This window comes from Bos javanicus, chromosome 7, assembly GCF_032452875.1.
Source record: "Bos javanicus breed banteng chromosome 7, ARS-OSU_banteng_1.0, whole genome shotgun sequence".
Classification (NCBI taxonomy): domain Eukaryota; kingdom Metazoa; phylum Chordata; class Mammalia; order Artiodactyla; family Bovidae; genus Bos; species Bos javanicus.
Window position 1 is genome coordinate 26,231,012 of NC_083874.1, and position 21,879 is coordinate 26,252,890.

Sequence of the window (21,879 nt, forward strand, 5' to 3'; positions counted from 1 at the left end):
CATTTCTACAAACAAGATACACAGATGATCAATAAACACACAAAAAGATGCTCAACATCATTACTTATTGAGGGAATGGAAATCAAGAACACAATGAGATAAGATTTCACACCCACCAGGATGGCTGTAATCAAAAAAGGTAGATAAATAACAAGTGTGGTGGGGAGTAGAAATCTCATACATTTCTGGTAGGAATGCAAAATGGTGCAGATGCTTTGGAAAACAAGTGTATAGTTCTTGAAAAGGTTAAGCTTAGAGTTACCATACAACCCAGCAATTTCACTCCTAAGTATATACCAAAAATATATACATCCACACAAAAATTGTACATGAATAACAGCATTTTTCATAATATTCAATAAGGTGCAACCAATTCCAGTATTTATTAACAGACGAATGGGTAAATAAAATACGGTCTATCCAAGTAATGGAATATTATTTGGCAGTCAAAAGGAATGAAGTACTGATATACACTCCAATGTGGAAGAACCTTAAAAACATACACTAACAGAAGGAATCCAGATACAAAACACCACATATAGGCAAGTTTACAGAAACAGAAAGTGGTTGCCTAGGGTAGGGCAAAGGGGGTGGGGCCGTGAATTGGGAGTAAATGAAGAATGACTGCTAATAAGTACTAATTGGGTTTTGGGAGAGGGCAATGAAAATTTTCTAAAGTTGATAGTGGTGATAACTGTTCAATTCTTTGACTATACTAAAACATTGAATTCTACACTTTAAATAGGTGAATTCTATGATATGAGAGTCTATCTATTTACCCGTCTATATACCTATCTACCTATCTATAAAGAAGTTGCTAGTTATCTGCACTGATAGTTAGACCTTACCTAAAGACTCAAGAGAACTGCCACTGCATGATTCAACAAGAAGTCATCCCTGGATTATAGATTAATTGTTGTTGTTGTTCAGTCACTAAGTCATATCTGACTCTTAGCAATCCCATGGACTGTAGCCCACCAGGCTCCTCTGTCCATCAGATTTCCCAGGCAAGAATACTGGAGTGGGTTGCCATTTCCTCCTCCAGGGGATCTTCCTGGATCAGGGATTGAACCCATGTCTCCTGCATTGACAGACAGATTCTTTACCACTGAGCTACCAGGGAAGCCCACAGATTAATTAGGCCTATCAGTAATATTGTGAGGGTAAACATTTATCACCTTACTGGAGATATTACCATATTTTCTTTTTTTGAAAAACTGACCTGTGAGTGTTTCTCTGAGGTAGCAAGGAACAGCACTAGGTACAAACTGGCATGTTTTTCACTTCAAGTAGTGGCCCGTGGCTCTCACCTGACCATCCGGGGAGGCAGCGGCAGTGACCCGTGGTGGAGTGGCAGCCATCCGCATGGCTGCAGTCACAACGCTCAGCACAGTTCAGCCCATAAGTGCCATCCTACATGGAAGACAGCGGTGAGGGATGGGAATCCTGCAGCGGGCGACTTCAGTCAGCCATTTAACACACAGCACCCTCCCCTCCAAAACACCTCTCGGCAGCATGCATTACAATCACCTCTTCCCATGTCTTCTTGGCTCCTAAAATATTGGCTGCAAGGGGTTAGTGTTTTCAAAACGCTCAAACCTAGGTTTACATCTAGCATACAAATTGTGAAACCAACTATGTCAATATGCTGGTGTGCATATGTGCAAAGATAGGTAAACATGCCAATTAATTAAAAGAATCTTTATCTTATTGTGAGCCATAACTCGTAAAAATATTGTCCTTTTGTTCCTAAAGATTTTTATAAAATAGTTCAGTACTCCTTACAGGGTATTTTTCCCCCCACTGATGTATAATTCACATATGTTACATTAGTTTTAGAGGTAAAACAAAATGATTTGATATTTATATACATTGTGAAATGATTACCACAATAAGTTTAGTTAATATCCGTCCCCACACACAATCCCAGAATTTTTTTTTTCTCCTACAGAACGTTCTATTTGTTAGTGGAAAAAGAAGACTCCGATCCACATAAAGAAGCCCTATATGTGGAATCTTAAAAAAAAAAAAAAGTGGTACAAATCAACTTTTTTACAAAACAGAAGTAGAATCACAGACATAGAAAACAAACTTGTGGTTACCAGGGGGTAAGGGGACAGGGGAGGGATAAATTGGGAGATTGGGACTGACAAATACATACTTCTAAATATAAACCCGATAACTAACAAGGACCTACTATTTACCACAGGGAACTCTACTTAGCACTCTGTAATGACCTATATGGCAAAGAATCTAAAAAAAAAAAAAAAAAAAGAGTGGATATATGTATGTGTATAACTGATTCACTTTGCTATAGACCTGAAATTAACACAATGTTGTAAATTATCTATACTCCAATAACGTTTTTTTAAAAGAAGCCCTAAAATTTAAAAAACAACATAGTTCTAATTAAATTAAGATCATGTCCATAAATTGTCCGTGAGATACACAGAACTATAAGGAGAAATGAATATGTTTTGTCACTTTTTCCCAATTAGCATCCTCTCTCCCATGATGACATCTGGACATCACGAAGCATTCTGATTTAAGCTCCTAGGCAGGGCTGAGCTGTGTGCTGGCACACCCTCCCCTTCATCCCCTCCCAGGCCTTAATGTTTTCACATGCACATCCGCGTTGCTGGTCCAGCGGAGATGAGACTCTTCACGGACGTGATCATTTAGTTTGTGGGAGAGGAATGAAAGCTCCACATTTACAAGCCCTGATCCTTCATGCCAGGTCCTGAGGAACTGAGGGAGGGCACGGCAAACCTCCCACAGCACCAAGCACTAAGCAAAACAGGGGCTGTGAAATTACCAACAGGGAGGCACCCAGCACCAGCATTCAACAGGCGCCTGCACGCTCAGTCACTCAGTTGTGTCCAGCTTTTTGCAACTCATGGACTGTAGCCCGCCAGGTTTCTCTGTCCGTGGGATTTTCCAGGCAAGAATACTGGAGTGGGTTGCCATTTTAGTAGGTGTTAAATGGCATATTCATTTGTCTAGTGATTATTAAGGTAAAACATTTTTTTAAATTAAGTTCTACTAATGTTTGCCCAGGCATATAGGATTTAGTTTTGCCATAATATGAGCCACTAAAACCAATTTCCAGCCTTGGCTGATTTACTAATGCATCTAATAACATACCAAAAAAACAGACAAGATGGTGTAGATTTGCTTTGTCTACACTTAGACTTGTATAAGTGAAAAGTGATCTTTAAGCCCATCTCAGAGCACTGATAATCTGCTCACTGGCAGATAACAGGAGGCAAAACTAACAAAACTGTGTCCTAGGGGTTTGGAGGGCATGGAGTAGCACCCCAGGCTCTTTAGCTGGGAAATGGGTTGGACTTAATGAGGAAGAAGCCCAGGGAGAAAAGCGCTCTGTGGAAGGGCCCCCTGGAGCTGTCCAGTTCAGGGGGCCATGGTGTCACTTCATCATCACGTGATCCCCAGGAGGCACAGCATACACACCACTGAGAGAATGCTTAATGGCTTGGGAGAAAATAACTGCCTAGGGAGAGAAAGCTACGGAATAGAGGGAAGGAAACTGGCCACACTGGCCCCGTACTTTAGAGGGAGAGAGTGAAATGGGCCGTCACTACAGAATGCACTGTCCATTGCCCACTCTTGTTGGCCTGCGGCAGACTCAGTATGGGGTTGGGGGCGTATTTCCAAAGTAGGTGAAGGGGAGGGAGTCGGCATTGAACCATGGAAATCTATGGAGATCTGGGTGACTCCAGAGATATTTGTGCTAAAAGACGGCTGTTTCCAAACCTTTCACCACCTCATTGAACCCTTCTGTGACACCATCACCACCCTCCTTTCAATGCCCTGCCACTTTCCACCCCAAAGGCTGGGGGATTTCCATTATAATGGAAACACAATGTTTGGAGAGTTGACAGGCATACACTGGATGTTTGACAAATACTGATGACTGGTTGCCATGAAGAGATGGGTATATTAGAACAGAGAAAACAGAGGGGAGAGGTGGGAGGAACTAGGAGAGAGAGGATAAAAAGGATTCTCACAAAGCTGCCTAACCAATTTCTGCATCTTTCCCTCTTCTCACCCTGTATCCACTCTGAGTTCAAACATCTCAGTTCTTCTACAGTGACTCTAGTTTGGTTCACAATAAAGGACTTTAAATCATGAAGTCTGCAGAAAATAAGCTGCCATCGGATCCTCCCGGCCCTCCCTGAGGAGTCATACCTGGCAGGGAAATTCACATTTCTCCCCACGCCATCCAGGTGCACAGGTGCAGGTCCCGTCCAGGGTGTTGCAGGCTCCGCCGTTGAGACACTGGCATGTTAAGTTGCAGCCAAAGCCCCAGGTGCCACTGGGGCAGCTGATGGAGCAGTCCACCCCGTGCCAGCCTGCCGTGACAAAAGTGCCAGGGCACGTGAACAAACAAAGGCAGCACGGAGCTGGCCAGCCTCTCCCAGCCACACTTCCCTTTAGAAACACCTTGGAGGTGGGCAGCAGGGCCCCTGCCCTAGCGTAGGGAGCATGGCTCTGCCGCGTAAAGCCTTTCTCAGAACTGAATCAGAGCACCAACACAGCTGTCAAGCGAGAAGCACCATTGGGCTACTGGGGGAAGAGAGATCAAGTTGGGGGTACCTCACTGTCTAACATGCGGTCATGCACACTGTGGGGTGCAGAGTTTTGTGCAGGTCAGGAAATAAAATATTTATATGGGAAGGAAAAGGAAAGTGCGTTTGAAAGAACATCCCCATCTTTAAAGCAGGACCCCATGAACCATGAACAGTGAGTGTCCACAACGCTGGCTGCTGCAGAAACTATGGATAAAGATGCTCTGGCCCCCATGTACAATCAGGTGCTTGACTGCATCTCTTGTCAGGACTCCAGGCCAATGGATTTAGGGGCACCGACACAGTTCTGCTTGCTTACTCTTCCCCAAATCACAGAGACCCATAGATTTTGGAGCTGGCAGCAACTTCAGAGATCATCTCACAGAAGCCTCTCCCCTTGACTCTGGAAAGCAGGAGAGCCCTTCCTGGGTAAGGGTGTTTGCTGAGTTCAGTCACTGTATTTTGGCAAAGCTGGAGCTAGAATCCTGGTTAAGGTTTCTTTCCTGTGTCTTTAGGAGCTAACAGGACCGGGATCAGATAACAGACTCATTCACCCACTCACCTGCATTGCAAGTACAAGATCCATCCACAGGAGAGCAGACAGCGTCATTTTTACAGCTGCAGAGCGAGGAACAGTTTATCCCATAGGTCCCCAGAGGGCATGGGATGGAGCAGTCAATTCCCTAGACAAGCGCAAATAGGAAAATGCGTGCAGTTTGACCACCTGAAATAGGGCCAACACAAATATACAAAAATATATCTTGGCTGTGCTGATTATACTCTCTCTCTCATTTTAACACACTGTATTTTTTTAAAGAGTTTTATAACTATTCAGATGTACAAACTGTACAGATTCAAGGGCAGTGCCACCTGGCCTATATTTAGGATACAAGTATTGAATATGACCCCAAAACCCTGCTGCCTTCATTACTTTCCCTAGGTAGCAAACACAAAATCCTCTGTCCTTGCTCATACAAGTAGATACAGAACAACAAACTGCAGCTGTAAAATTATTGTCTATAAATAAACATAAATATGAACTATACATTAAATTGCAATGATTCCTAGACTGCTTTATATAATATGTAATATGATCAGTAGGTAAGACAAAGAAACAGAACACATTTAGCCTGCAGCATGATTCAATTTATTATCTGACAGGGAGCATTAAACACAGAAGTTGGTCACCGAAGGTGACTGGAGGTCACCTCCTTTAAAAGCAGAAGAGACAAAGAGACTCTTAAGGCTAATTCAAGGGCTCAACCAAAGCATTGTGACCCAGCTTAGAAAACCCTGTAAAGATCTCAGCTCTGAGACTTTGTGACCCACTTGTTCTATATTATATGCTCTGGAATAGTCATCAACATTCTTCACAGTTTAATGTTCTCTTTAAAATGGGAGAAAATAATTCAACAGCAGCCCATTTTCCTTTAAAACAAAAATTACTAATCTGTGGCTAAGAAATCCTGAAAACTAGCAAAATTCTGCTCTATGAGCTTATAGGCATATTTGAAAGGTCTGGATTCTCAAAGGGACTGAAAAATTTACATACTACTAATCCTTGGCTGTTAATACATAATAAATGCTAACTATGCCTTCAAATTGCTGGAATTAAAACATAAACTGTGGACAATAAAACATATCCTATTTGGAAAAGTAATTTCTTTGCTGCCTATAAATTATCTACATGATGAGATAATTACATAGTTACATAAGAAATAATTACATCTTACTTCATGATACATATTAATTAAATTATTAAATATTAATGCCACTTTAGAGTTTTACCAGCTTGCCCAGGCATCATTCTCAAGTAATTACTTATACCTCTTATTATTTTTTTCTCTTTATTTTCTTCCTTGTTAATGATGCAATTGGTTTTTAGCACATTCACTGGACTTCAGAGAAAGGTCATATAAATCATGGTATCGATGTGCTCCAAGCTGCACCCCTCCTCTCCTCCTTCTCTGGAAGTAGCCCAAGCCACTCACTTTGAATCCTGGGGCACAGATGCACTTTCCTGTCACGCTGTCACAGTCAGCCCCATTCTGGCAGCTGCAGATCTGTTGGCAAGCTTCCCCATAGAATCCAGGAGAACACGTCTCATTACAGTAGAGTCCCGACCAGCCTGGCTTGCAGGCACACTCTCCAGACATGGGGTGACAGCTGAGGGATGTGGATGAAAAGAGCAAGTCACTCATGGGTAAACATGACACCCAAGGCTTGTACAAATGTTGCTCTAGCCATGATCACGAAATGTGTTGGTAATTCCATACATAACAATTTAAACTTCATTCTCAGGCTTGATATGGTTTAATTAATCGGCTGAAACCTGACTGGTACCACAAATGTTGCATGAAATCAGCATCATGCTCTAGCAGGATGACTCTTGTAACTGTGTCCCTTTGTCTGAAACTCATTTTAATTTTTGTCAAGTGAAAGCACTAATACAATAAGAGGTCAACTAGATAAGACGATCTGAAGAACTCCATCCAACGAACACCACCAAGTCAGTTAGCAAGGGTCATGTCCAAGGAACCCCAGAAGCAGTGACCTTTCCAGCCTAGCCTACTTCTCTCAGGTCCCCATACCTGGTGGCGGAGCAGCTGTCTCTACCTGAAACGGCAGCCACATTGATGGGCCAGGCAGCCAGCTGTCATTCCACAGCAAATGGACACATCAGCTGTGCTGAGGCACGGGTTAACGAGGCTCACACAATAGGGTGCTCTGTATGGCTCAAAACACATGTGCTTCTCGCCAAAGGAAAATCTGAACAATCAAACCAGCTCTGCTCACAACTGGAAGACGGTTGAAGATGGTCTTCCTCCCCTAATGGAGATAAAACCCTCCCCTTAACTTGGGCCGTAACAAAACCCACTGTCTCATCCAGACATCTGCTAAATGACCTCTCACCAGAGGACTGTTAACAGATTTTCTGCAAAGAACCATGACCTGGAAGGGATAAGGACTGAGGCTGTAAATTCCAGCTCTCCCACAGCCTGGCCAACCACAGTGAAAGCACATAACCTCCCTGGGCCTGACATCCTAATCTGTCGAATGAGGGTCTCGCCACACCTTATCTCATTTCCTATCTTTTTCTTAAAGAAATTGGCTGTGGGTTAGATAGCTTGCTACTCATTTTCAGAAATTTATTTAAATATGCTTTTGGACCCCTGTTGCAACTAAGTGCCCATAAACAAAGGCTTAGGCTTCCATCACAAGCATCACAAGCATGACTCGGGAAACATGGAATGAAGGAATATCCAAGCACAACCCTATATATAAGATGGTTTCTTGGGTACAGAAGATTTGATTCCAAAAACAAGGTCTGAATCTCAAATCTTCTTAGAATTGCTGAGATGTATCTATCTGGTATTTATCATTGGGCAAAACACCCAACATCTCCATGGCTTCTCAAACTTAACCCATTAAACATGGAGCCCTGGCTCTCCCCTTTCTTCATTCCTCACTCAGTGTTTCCTCTCCATTGAAAGTGAAAGTGAAGTCACTCAGTCGTGTCCGACTCTTTGCAACCCCATGGACAGTAGCCTACCAGGCTCCGGGTCCGTGGGATTTTCCAGGCAAGAATACTGGAGTGGGCTGCCATTTCCTTCTCCAGGGGACCTTCCCAACCCAGGGATCAAACCCGGGTCTCCTGCATTGCAGACAGACACTTTACCATCTGAGCCACTAGGGAAGCCCTCTTTCCACAAAAGCAATGGAACCAACCAGCCACTCAGTAGTTTAAGTTAAAAACCTCAGTTATTCTTAATAACTCTCTCTCTCACCTCCTATATTGCCTTCATCACTAGGACCTAACCATTCTAACTCCACAATATATCTTGACTCTATCCATATCTCTCCATCTTCAGAGTCACCATCCTACTCCAAGGCAAGGGCATCTGTCTCCTCCACTCCTGAAGAGCTTTTCAATCTTCCTCCCTGTGTTCACTCATGAATCATCAACTAAAAAACAGATCATATGGTATCACCTTCCTTAAAATTCTTCAAAGGCTCCCTTAGAAGCCTACACTCAGAGTAAAATGCATACTGCTTAATATAGCTAGAGTGAAAATTATTTACTGTCTAAACCAGGGCATTTTTAAGAATGAAGAGAAAGTTACTAATAATTACATTGGGACAACAGACCTAAACCAAACAGTTCTGAGACATATATCTGAGACATCGGATAAATGATGACCTTAGGAGCTGGTGATGGACAGGGAAGCCTGGCGTGCTGCAGTGCATGAGGTTGCAATGAGTTGGACATGACTGAGCAACTGAACTAAACTGAAACCCAGCCCACAGGCCTTCATCAACTGGTCACTGCTTACTTTTCAATCTTTTCTTTCATCATTATTCTCTTTCTTTATTACTATGTTCAACTGCAATAGATTTCTTTTATTTTGTAAAAGCATTGAACTTTTTCAAAGTTAAGGGCTTCACATGGGCTATTTCATGTGCCAGGAATGCCATCTCCCAACTCCTGGCCTCCATCTCTCAATCTTATCCTTCCAGGCCCAGTTTAAATCTCTCTTCCTTAGAGAGGCCTTCCCCGACCAAGCACATTTCAGTTAGGAATCTCATGTTATTCTCTTTCATTGTCCTCTGCTCATCTCACTTGTCAAGATCTGTAATCTTATGCTTATTCTTATAGTCCTTCCCTTGTCTCCCTTCCCCTCTAGGCTTCGAGCTCCAGAAGAATGAGAATTGTGTTTCGTTATCATACAGTAGGCCCATGGTAAACACAGATTGAGTGAACAGGTGAAAACATCAGAGTTGATTGTGTGTGTCGGCGGGGTGGGGGGCAGGGCGCAGAATCTGCCTCCCCTGATCTCTCCAAATCATCCAGCCTTGTTAAAATATAGTCTGTATGTCTGCATACAAAGGCCAGATGTCCCTTAAAATTAGTTTTTAAAATCTCAACTTTATAGCTTAAAAGGAATCACCATTAATTGCAGGGAACAGTCATTTAAGTGACATTTATGATGACACTGCAAGCGGATGTACAGACCAGCGCTGAATGTATGCTAACACCATGCTAAGCAATCCCTGTGGATGATTTCATTTAATGCTCACAACGTTAGGTATGACTCTATTTTTTAAATGAGGGAACAGAGACCTGGAAAGAGGTACTAATTATTCCAAGTCTCGCGCAGGTAATGGCAGAATCAAACTTGAACCCCGATTTCTTTCTTTGTCTCCACACCAAAGGAAAAGGAAATTTGATAGCAGTCTGATAGGAGGGCTAGATATGAAAAGGAATTGTTAAAACTTAGGATTTTGCACAGATAAAAGGGTTATTATTAGGACCAATAGAAGCCTAAATTGTGCAAAAAGCAGGGACAAATTTAATTTTATTTTAGCAAGGCCCTACATATTACAAAAAAGAAATATTCCAAATGGTGAACTGGTTAAAGTAGCTTACCTTAAGATAGATACTATTTTTAAAAAGGACATATTTTGGTAGGAAATGTTACTCAATAATAAAAGTCCAAAAACAACACACATGGTATAGATATAAATGTTAAACAGAATAGACAATTCAGGGATAGGGAATTGACCTAAGCTAGAGGCAGACAGAGAAATTGATATTCAATGCCCCCCGGTGAGTATTAGCGTAGCACACTGGTTCTCAGATTGATTGACACCAAAATTAGTATTCTGCAATTTGTAATTACATGTAGGAAACTAGAGCACTTTGGAGGCATTTGATGGGCTCTCATGCAGGCAGCTTAATTGGTAATGAGATTTACGTGTCGTTGTTAGAGGAGCAGAGTGGAGGTGGAAGGGTAATATCCTCCTACCTGATTTCTTTCTAAACAACAGATTGCTTTGTGTAATATGGAAATTGGATTATACACAGATAGGAATACCTACCATTTTATACACTTATATATATAACTAGATTAAAACTTTCTAGTAAAATTTTCAACTTAACAGTTCAATTATTACAGGTATCCAATATAATGTTGGCAAAAATAGAAAGAGTCACTGAACTTCCTTGTATTCATTTCCTTAGATATTATTAATGCTCAAATATATGACAATTAGGTGGCATTTGCAAGTATGCACATCCTGATTGCCCACAGCTATTAAATGTCCTTATTAACAAGAGCTAATATACATATCTCATGTGGAATCTCAGTGAATCTTGAATTTTGTTTTCCTATTCAAAATTATTTCCACTACACAAGTCAGTTTTAAGAATTCCTGGTCACAGAGAATGCCCTTAGGCTCTATAATAGTACTGTAATTCAAAATACTAACATCACTTATAAATATATTTAAATTCATTTCAACCTTATGATAGCTTGAAAAATAAAAATGGTTACAGATGCATTGTAACTCCACCCCCTAAGAGGTAGAGTATAAGGAAGCTGGACTTGGTTATGATGCCTTCTCTGTCTGGAGAGACATTAGCAAATGTGGTATAACCAAAGGTTTGAAAAGCATTTGCATGTTGGGGCTTGCCCTGTCTCTTACAGTTGTTGAGAAGCCAGTTACCATGTACAGAAGCTCAGGCTAATGTGCTAGATTACTGGGGACATATGGCTCAGTCACTCCCATCACTCAGCCAAATGCTAGACATGTGAGCAACACAGGAATTCCAGCCTCTAGTTGATCTGCCAACTGAATACACACAGACCACCAGAAGAACCACCAAGCTGAGCCCAACCCAAGGAGTCAAGCAAGAAATCATCAGCTAATAAATAAATGTTGTTTTAAATCCCTAAGTTTGGGATAGGCTTTTTTGTTGTTGTTTTATACAGCAAAACTAACTGATACAAACCCTTACTCAAATATATGGCTTCCATATATGTCAATATGTGAACATTCATAGAACTCAAAATTTACCTAAAGATACTATAAATTAATAGTTCTCATTTCATTAGTTATCTCATTATTTATAACAAAGGATTTTAGGATAGACATCATGTATTATGCAATAGCAAGCTATACTCTTGTCTGACTAAATGGTAGGCTAAACTTTGAATTAATACAAAGATACTATGCCTTTTGGTTCAAAGGAACTTTGTGTTTTCAGGAATTTTACATAGAAGTCCTAGATTTAAGAGTAGAAGGGTGGCTCCAACTATGAATTCAAGAAGACAAGAGTCATATAATCAATTGTCAATTGGTTTTAATAGGAATTTGTACAAGTTAATCTTTTAAAATAGCTTTTATTATTTAGGGAAGCACTTCATAGGCTAACGGTCTTTGATCTTCTGATTATCTGTTATATTATTAGACAGATTTTAGTGTTCTTTTGATCTATGTACCTAACAAATAAGTTCATTTACTTCTTTGTTAAAGCATATGTGTTTAGGTACACATGACCTATGTCAAAATTATACAGTATTGACATCAATCAAATAACTGTCAACTTGTACCCTGCATCTACTATTATGATAACTAATTTCCGCAAAATCAACATTTCCTCTGCTTCTCCAATTCTTCTCAAAGCAGAGATCCTTTGTATAGGTTTATTAATCTATTTGATTTCAGACTGTATCTACATTCAATGAAAGAGCACACTGGTATTAAAAAATCCTTAGCTATTTCTAATGAGAATTACCTTTCGTTGGGACAAACCTTACATTGCAGGAAAGGCAGCCAAAATTCAACGCTAGAGAGTTGAAAAACAACCAAAATCCTGTAGAGACTATTCATTTTTACTCTCCCAAATGTTTATTTAACCTGTCCTGTAAAGATGGTGATATTTCCCAATGAAGAAGGCCAGAAATTGACTAAAGAAGCTTGCTAACTGCTGGAGACACATTAAGAATGCACTTCTTTAATATGCCCACTAAAATGTATTTCAGTGCATGTACACACTGCAGTCTTTTTTTTTTTTTTGCTCCCAACAATGGTTTAAAGAAGAGACCAACCACAGCCTTCTATTTACTTTTAACTTTAGTGCATTTGAGATTTAATGTGACCACAAGTTATCTTTCAGAAGCATAAATGAAGTAACAGTTGTGCTGAATGCAAATAAAAGTAATCCTGGTATCATCCGAACTGCTATATAATGTACCACATTATAGTCAAACTCAACTTTTCCAGCAGTATGTAAGCGAGGCCCAGAATTCTAAGTGATGTGTATCTGGTCCTTGGGGGAGGCAGAGGAAGAAATGGTTGGAAAGACATTTTCAGGGGCAGACAAAGTACAGTAAAGTGGCTGGGATTTTGGTTTCCTGTTCTTAAGTTCTTCAAGAGATTTTTGCGCCTTTAAAAGACCCCTGTGAGTTCTGTGTTCAAGTAATCAGTTCTGAACACACATCTCACATGTGACAACCACAAGTGAAGCACTTTCTCAAAACTTCCACACTTCCTGCCTATACAGACTTTGAGTAAAGAGGCCGCCATGAGAATCATTCTGTGATGGTTATACATACCCAACTGGGCTTAACCTATGTCTCTCATTGCGTCTTGGCTGCTAAGGGAATGTCACAGAATCCCTCTCTTAGGGAAACATTGTACTAACCTCAGCAAGTTTAATTTTTTCCAGTGGTCATTAACAGAGAATAGGATTTCATATCCACAGCCATAACAACTTCAGCACTTTTGACTTGGACCACTGGGTATAAAAGTCTTCCATATACTGAGTGGTTCTTGCCCAGGATGATCCAGAGGCAGGAAGGGTCTCAGGATGGGAATATCTCTGCCGATCCCTCCTTCTAAATAGTGGATAGTGTGTGTTAGTCACTCAGTCGTGTCCGACTGTTTGTGACCCCATGGACTGTAGCCTGATAGGCTGCTCTGTCCATGAAATTCTCCAGGCAAGAATATTGGAGTGGGTTGCCATTTCCTCCTCCAGGAGATCATCCTAACCCAAGGATCGAACCTGAGTCTCTTGCATTGCAGGTGGATTCTTTACCATCTGAATCATCAGGGATCCTGTAGTGAAAACTTTAACAGAACACATCACTCCAGGGGCAGCTGACCCTCACCTGAGAGTGTTGTCCACATGGCAGGGACACCGCTTGTCACATCTGATGCCATAGAGTCCTTCTGGACACAGGCGCGCTTCACAGCGGTCACCAGAAAAACCTGCTTCGCAGAGGCAGGAGCCACTCACATGGTAACACTTTCCTCCATTGACACACTGGCAGGTCTCCGCACAGTGAACTCCGTAGGTGCCAACGGGACACTCATCCTGGCACCTGTCATGCAGGAGATGGGAGTGTAAGATTAGTCAGTGCCTTGTGAAAATAAACACGTTTTGTTGTATAACACACTTAGATCCTTTTTGGATTTCATATTTACTTAGTGATTGTCCCATCACAGATATGAAAAGCATTAAGAAAAATTATAATGGTAACAGTCATATAACCTGTTTAAAGAAATAGTAAAATCAAAAACAAAATATGAATTTGGGATGGGAAGCATGTTTTATACCTAGTCCTTGCTAAAGGTATACATAGCCCTTTAGTAGATACCAGGAAAGAGAGAAAATGAATTGCCCAAGTGTGAGCCCCAGCCCATTATTAGAGAATTAAAACATATGCTCTCTCTCAAAAAATGAAATAATGCCATTTGCAGCAAACATGGATGGACCTGGATATCATCATGTTGAGTAAAGTAAGTCAGAGAAAGACAAACATCATATAATACCACCTACATATGGAATCTAAACAAATGACATAAATGAATTTATTTACAAAACAGGAACTGACTCATACACACAAAAAACAAACTTATGGTTACCAAAGTGGGTCGTGGGTAGAGGGAGATAAATTAGGAGTTTGGTGTTAACAGATACACACTACTATATTCAATATATGTAAACAACAGGACCTACTATATACAGCATGGGGAACTATACTCAGTATCTTTTAATAACCTAAAATGGAAAAGAATCTGAAAAAGAATATGTATGTATAACTGCATCACTTTGTTGTTCACTTGAAACTAACACAACATTGTAAATTAACTATTCTTAAATAAAATACATGCTTTCCCCATTTCAAAGTGAAAACTTTGGAGCAAATTCGAAACAAAATGTTAATTCTCTTGGCTTTTATGTTGATGTTAATTTTTAACCTCAGCCACGTGTCTATCTTTTCAAAGCTGAATGGCAATAACTGCTCCTTATTCAGAAAGTTTTGCAACTTGACAAAGAAAGTCCTCCTTTGGGAGGACTTTGGGAAAATCTGAGCTGTTGAAATCAGGTGTCCTCAATTTCAACCTGGGGAACTCCTGCCAGGAGGCGGTAGAGAGACTGTGAGTTCCCCGAACACAACATTTTTATTAAGTGGGGTTTTGTCCTTTTGGGAAGAAGGGCTACCAAACAGCAAGGGAAAAAAAAATCATATCTCAAAAATCCACCTTATTTTCTTTTAAAAAATGGCCTTAGATTGTGGCATGAGGATATGCTGTGGGTAAGTCAGATCGGGTGGGAAGCCGAGTTGCTGGAGGGACTCAAGAAGAGAAAATCCTCATGGCTCCATGGAGCGTATGCCCTGCTATTGGGCCAGCTTTTTCTTTCTGACCAGGCAAGGTGACTTGATAGGATTTTCTGCAGCAGAAGGAGTGCTTTCTGCCAAGGGAAAGGCAGCCGGAGTCTGCTTAGCCAGAGTGCTGCCACAAGCAGAGTACTCTTTGTGAGTCTCAGCAGCCACTTCCCATGTGGCTCTCAAGTCATGCCAGACCCAGAGTCAAAAATGTAGGTCAGCACTGCATTTTTTCAGATGGGTACAAGGCAAGCAGCAAGTGCACGATAATGAATCCAAGCAGACTTCAAAGCAACAGGAAAGGGGCTGAAAAGCAAACATTTTCCACAAGGCTTTGCATATTTTTAATGATAGGGTGTGGGGACTAACAATACCAGGGCTGGATAGGATTCTAGTTTAGAGCAGAGGATAAATCTTGAGAACTCTTTGATATTTTTCTGGTTAACTCTGGCTCTGACATATTTAGGGAAAAGGGGCTCTTGCAAATTTGGTTTCACAGACTGTAGACTTTTTTTCAATAGGCAAAGTCTTCAAATCACTCACTCAACAATGCATTAGAGTTCTGGAGTAATTGAACTAAGTTCATTTAGCATAAAATCAGATGTGTGTTGCAAAGTTACACAGGAGTATACCTATTTTTAGACCAGAGTGTTTTTTAAAGGCACTCTATTTTTAACTTCTAAGCAGCTTTACTAAGCCAAGTCACTTAGTTTACTCCCCAAAATGTAAACTTTAGAGGAAGAAATGCTGTCGGTCAATCATCGGGCCTCTTCATGGCTCCGCCAAAGGTTGGCAAGACGGTTTGGCAACCTGTCTGTCCTTGCAAGGCAATACCAGAAAAAAAGAAAAAGTTATGCTTAAGGTAAATCATATTACTAAAAGAAACCCAAATGCTACATTTTGGACTCCAGGATTTTAACTTGGGGAAAAGCACAGCTCTAAAAATGGGGAACAGGAGAGTAATGGGAAGCACGGGAAAACGTCTGCCACCAAAGACAGGGGAGCGTGTGACTATTCTATCCTATCTTGGCAGAGACTTCCTTCTCTCTGAGCAAACAAAATCCGTAATAGCTGGGCATGACCCAGATTTACCTTTCTAACCTATAATTAAACACACTACTAAGTTTGTGTTTTAAACGGCAAAAAGCCATTCGAATTTTTCTTACGAAAGTAGTCAGTAAAGCTTGGTTCACCATCCTGCTTCTTTTCCATCAGTGTTGCGCTTGTAAGAGGAATCCTGTTAGTTGCCACCTACCACACCAAAGTGGTAGGATATCTTTCTAGAAGTAGATCTTTTCCATCTTGAGAATAAACACAGTGGTGAAGTAGATTACACCCTTCTCATTGGCTGAATTAAAAATCTTTGTCAAGCAGTCTTACCTCCCTTTTGGGCTCATTTTTCTGAAAGAAGCATCATTTCCCAACAAGTTTTATGCCCTCAGTGTTGCTTTTTTGGGCCCACGTGGAATAAGAAAAGTAATCTTAGAAGTCACTAAAAGAGGAAATACTTTCTTTCTTAAGAGATGGCAGAGAGGAAGATAAAAATACAGCAATAAATACTGGCCACAGTAGAAATATGAAAATATGAAGTTCCTATTTTATTTTACTTTTTTTTAGATTTTTTGAAATAATACCCTGGAGTTTGGAAAAACGGACACACATTAAGCTGTGATAATCTGGTAAGACATGACACTAATGCACAAACCAATGAGGGTCACAGACTTGTTTGACTATCATTTTGATTATCTTATTGCATCTCACTGTGAACTTATAGAAAAGAAAGTGCGTTAGCATGGAAGGGGTGCCAGGTCCCATTTTCTCCTTTGTCCTTTTACGTATGACCTTCCAGAATGACCAGAATAATTGGGCCAAACCATGATTTACTGTGAAAGAATCACATTCCTCATCAGACTGGGATCAATAGATCGGCTGCTTGCCTTTCAAACCCCTGAAACCGCTGCTCTTGGGAAAATATTTATATAAAGAACACTGGGAAAGAGTCAGCTTTTCCTCCATACTGGAAGCAGAAAAGACTGCCTCTGTTGAAGACCAATTCTGCATCCCCCCAATTCCTGTCTATAACTCTGGACTTCCCCTCCCTTGGCCCACATTCTTCTTCACTGTGAGGGTGGTTCAGAGCACAGCATAGCGTAACATTCTGGGGCTTTCCTTTAACAGAGTGCATGACTGATCCACAGACCTCTCCACCCAGCTAACACGTAAGAGGCAACAATCATGTACATGGACCCACGCTAGGCCATCAAAAGCCCCAGTGCAGTGATGCCACGACAACCCATCAGCATTAAGAACACTCTTTCAGCCCCTTCAGAAGGAGTGCTGTGAGGATCTGAGAGCCATCATACTCGGCTATGCCACATGACCCTTCCTCACCACACCGTCCTCTGAAACCATCCCACAAACCCTACAGCCTATTATGTGGGCAGCCCACGAGCTGCTCTGTCTGCCTACGAGGTGCCTGTTTCGTTTGTTCTGCGTCCTCTCTGGCTGGGAGATCCATCCCCACATCCGGGGTGCACTCTGGGCCAGCTGCCTGTGGTGGTACCTGCTCCCCTCTGGCCTGACCTCAGGGGTCATGTTTCGCTGACTTCTCAAAACAGGGGAAAGGGCAAGGACCCTTGGCCCTCGGACTGCTTTCCCCACACCTCCTGCCACAAATGGTTGCATAACCACTGTTTCTTTCACGCTGACAAATGTGCTTGATGTCATTGTGTTGTGAGTATGTGTGTTTCCGTGTATCAGAGAAGAATTGGAAACAGGAGTCATGTCATCAGTTCATCAAAAAAAAACCCACAACTGTTATAAAAACAAGTTAAAAGCAAGTTCCTTCTTCACTTTCCTCTCTTACTCTGGCTCTTTGCCTGCCTGGCCTTAAATCAAAAATTCACCTGAAAATTAGCTGTTATCCCCTTTCCCTGTGTTCTAAATGAGTATAAGCCTGCCTGTATGTTTGCTGATTTTATGTTCCTTGAATTTGAGACAAATCCAGACAGGGCAAGAAAACTATTATATTTAAATTTTTAGTGTCCAAAAATATTACACAGAGTTATTACTTAGGGTTCTGCTTGGTCCCATGCCTCTCTTGCCCTGATTCATCTTTTTATATTAAGACTTTAATACAACATGGATCCAGAATTCATCTAACAACCTCATTTTCCAAAATACAATCATAAACCAGGAAGCAGGGCACAAAAACTTTCTGAGTACCCCAATTACATGTTATAGAAACCATGTGCTAAAGGTGCCAGTAATTCATAACATCAAAAATTAAGGAAAATACACAATTGTATTAATGAAACTAAACAGATATTACTTAAAAAGTTTCTAACAAAAACAGGGATTTTTAAAAAACTACTCAAAGATGAAAAAGACCATCTACTAGAAACCAGTAACAAACAGGAAACTATACTGGAGCCATTTTCAATAAAATTAGGAAGAAGATAGGAATTCCCACTTTTATCTATATTTGTCAACATTCATTTAGAAGTTTGGGCTTCCCTCATAGCTCAGTTGGTAAAGAATCCACCTGCAATGCAGGAGACCCTGGTTTGATTTCTGGGTCAGGAAGATCTGCTGGAGAAGGGATAGGCTACCCACTTCAGTATTCTTGGGCTTCCCTTGTGGCTCAGCTGGTAAAGAATCTGCCTGCAATACAAAGGACCTGGGTTAGATCCCTGGGTTGGGAAGATCCCTTGGAGAAGGGAAAGGCTACCCACTCCGGTATTCTGGCCTGGAGAATTCCATGGACTGTATAGTCCATGTGGTCGCAAAGAGTCAGACACCACTGAGCAACTTTCACTATTCCACTGTACTATTTATAAGTTTAAATTAATGCAATCACTCAAGTAAATGACACATTACAAACACTGAAAAGAAGAGACTAATTTATCTTTATCTGTAGATAATAAAATAACCTTAGGGTTTGCTAAAAATAACATGAGAATTAAATAAGAAGTTTGGTAGAGTGACTAAATAAAAAATAAATATTCAAAGGCAAGACTTTCTTTATCCAGAAATATCCAATTAAAACTTAAATGGGATTCTTCAAAAACTATAAAATACTTATAAATAAATTTCCTAAGAAAGTGTGAAGCCTAAATTGGAGGGGGAAAACACCCTACAGTAACTTATCAAAAGTCATAGACCAGAATTTTAGAAATAAAAAAATTAGAGAGGAAGGTTAAAGGAATTTTTAATTCACAGATATAAAAAATAATGATAGCTAATATTTATACAGTTTCTAGATATCATTCAAGTTAATAATCACTAGTATTTATACAGTTCATAGAATCACTCAACTACAATAATAGCTAATATTTGGAAGATTTAGCACTGTTCTAAAAGCGTTAATGTACTCATTTAATTCTTAACAACAACCCTAGAAGAAAGTACAATTATTGTTTGAACATTATAGATGAGCATATTTCCAAGGACAGAGGTTTCAAATTCTTTGTTTGTATACTTTTCTGCCTCTCAAGCCTCTTTCTCTAATTTTACAGGCACAGCTAACAAGCTTGGTTATCAAATCTTTCAGGATACAATGGATTAAAGAGCAAATTAGAAGCCGTAGGCTGAACAAAGCACTCTGGGTAACACTTTACCACCTAACACACAAAACGGACAAGCTGTGGGTATAAAACCACACTCCACACAAGCATCAGGAGAGACCTGTAAGTCCCACCGGGTCTTACTCCTATCACCACCACAGTGAAACGACACATATTCTTAAGAGTACACAGTGTCATAGGAAGGTAACTTTATGCCTGACATATTTTTTAAAGATAAAAAATCTATCCAGAAATCTTTAAAATGTTAGAAGTGTTGGGGTTTGAAGAGGCTGCCCTAATCACTTAACTGTGTAGAACTGATCCATCATGGGTTTCTAATATTTTCTCATTTAAAAAAAAAATGCTTTCTCTGCATCTTCAATTCACCATTGTTGTCAGCGGTCCAGTTGCTATGCACTGAGTTGGGAAGGAATCTGTCAAATACACTGATACCTTAGAGATGCTTCTGGGAAGATTATAGAATAGTCACAGACAAATGGTCGTAAATGTGCTCCCTGGACCCTCCCAGCTTCGCTTCCATGCAATAGTCAGAGAGGCACACGGCTGCCCTTACCTTTCCCCTGTGTAGCCGGGACTGCAGTGACATTGGCCTGTGGCAGCATCGCAGGTCCCTCCATTATGGCACTGACATTCTTGTGAACAGTTCTTTCCAAAGCGACCCTCGGGGCAAGGCTGACCACACACTGTGCCCTGCATTCAAAGAGACTTGGAAAATTAGATGGGCCTCCAGTTGGGGAAGGGTCAAAGAAGAGAGAGAAGGGAGAAAAGAGAGGAAAGGCAGGGTATGGGAACAGGGCTGCACAAAGATTAGACAAAGGAGATTTTAGAACACAGATGTTAGAAATTCTAAATTGACTTATTTTCTTAGTAAGCCTAAATCTCAAGATACATGCAGAGGTGGCAGCATAGTAATCATAAGAAATACCTATGTTAAAAAAAAAAAAATACAGTCACTTCAAATGATTATGGGAACCTAAGGAAATTAGAAATCCTCCTAAGTGTTCTTCCTGTGTCTTACATGTACAGTAAGTGAACAGCACTTATTGAGCATCCATTACATAAATGATAACATCTGGCCCAAATGGAATATTCAAATACTTTACCATATGTTCTAGAGAAAATACACCTTATCGTTGGTTTTATTTCTTATAAGCAAGCATTAGAAAAAGGATGGACATTTTGTGTATCTGAATTAACATTAACATTGCCTAAGAAATACTTCAACAGAAACAATTCTAGACATTTTATTTTGGAAGAAAAGACACTTTTACTTTTCAGCGGGTTCAACAAACATTGCTGGGCCAAGATCAATAGGAAAACTAATTTCCTGGGAGAGAAATCAAGAGAGTAACTTGGACACATCTTCTCACCCTAGAGGCTGTCTGTCTTGTCAGATATTGTCATATTTATTCCAGCCCTATGTGGAGAAGCATAAGATACTTTACCAATAAGTCAATGGAATACTCTACTATTTTCTACTTCCTTTGGCTACATAACTTGGCTTTGTAGTTTATCATGTATTGGAATTACTATTACATCAAACAAAATAACCCCAAATAACAGGGATTTTTACAATGTTTTTAACTGTTGGAAGCTGTTGCTTTGTCCTCCTTCTCTATAAAAAAAGACAGACTGTGGGCACTCTGAAATTGGAGGCTGGCGAACACCAGATGGTTTTGTAAATGTTTATTCTGGATAGCATAAGAAAATGCATTTCCTCTAACTCCTGGCTACCCACAAAGGCAGTTGGTGTGCTAATTAAGTCTCCTCTGGTGGTTTCTAGCTATCTACCAACGAGAAAAGTTCTTCCAGAATCTTGGAACTGAAAAAGCCTTTGAGAGATGATTCAAATCAGTGCTTAAGTGAGAATCATCTATGTGCCAGGCATCGTGCTAAGCTCTGAGAATCAAAGATAAAGTCACAACCTTTAATTAGCTCACAATATGATGAGGGAGACAGATATAAAAATAGCTCTAACCCCTCATTCTAGCACAACATATTAACATGACTAGATGAAATAAATATGCGAAGGGTCAATCCATGGTAAGCCAGGGTTCTGGTGAAAATTCTCACTCTCTCAGGAACTACTCACATTTTGTAATGGTCCCACATAAGCTTTAGAGATGCTGTTGAAATACTGTTTGCAAAGAAAGATTAATGTGAGTCAATAGCTTTAAGTAGAATATTATTGGGCTTCCCAGGTGGCTCTAGTGCTAAAGAAGCTGCCTGCCAAAAAAAAAAAAAGAA

At 40.5% G+C, this 21,879-nt stretch overlaps 1 protein-coding gene across 2 annotated transcripts in view; it reads right to left on the reverse strand.

Annotated features, from left to right (window-relative positions):
• MEGF10 (multiple EGF like domains 10) overlaps window positions 1-21,879 on the reverse strand; it is a 178,669-nt gene that overhangs the window by 35,221 nt on the left and 121,569 nt on the right. For both annotated transcript variants that reach the window (XM_061422913.1, XM_061422912.1), the window contains exons 8-13: window positions 20,186-20,322; window positions 13,544-13,756; window positions 6,581-6,755; window positions 5,152-5,272; window positions 4,210-4,373; window positions 1,311-1,413 (exon numbers count right to left, since the gene is read on the reverse strand). In XM_061422913.1, the coding sequence (XP_061278897.1) occupies window positions 1,311-1,413; window positions 4,210-4,373; window positions 5,152-5,272; window positions 6,581-6,755; window positions 13,544-13,756; window positions 20,186-20,322 (913 nt within the window). The remainder of the gene's footprint in view (window positions 1-1,310; window positions 1,414-4,209; window positions 4,374-5,151; window positions 5,273-6,580; window positions 6,756-13,543; window positions 13,757-20,185; window positions 20,323-21,879) is intronic.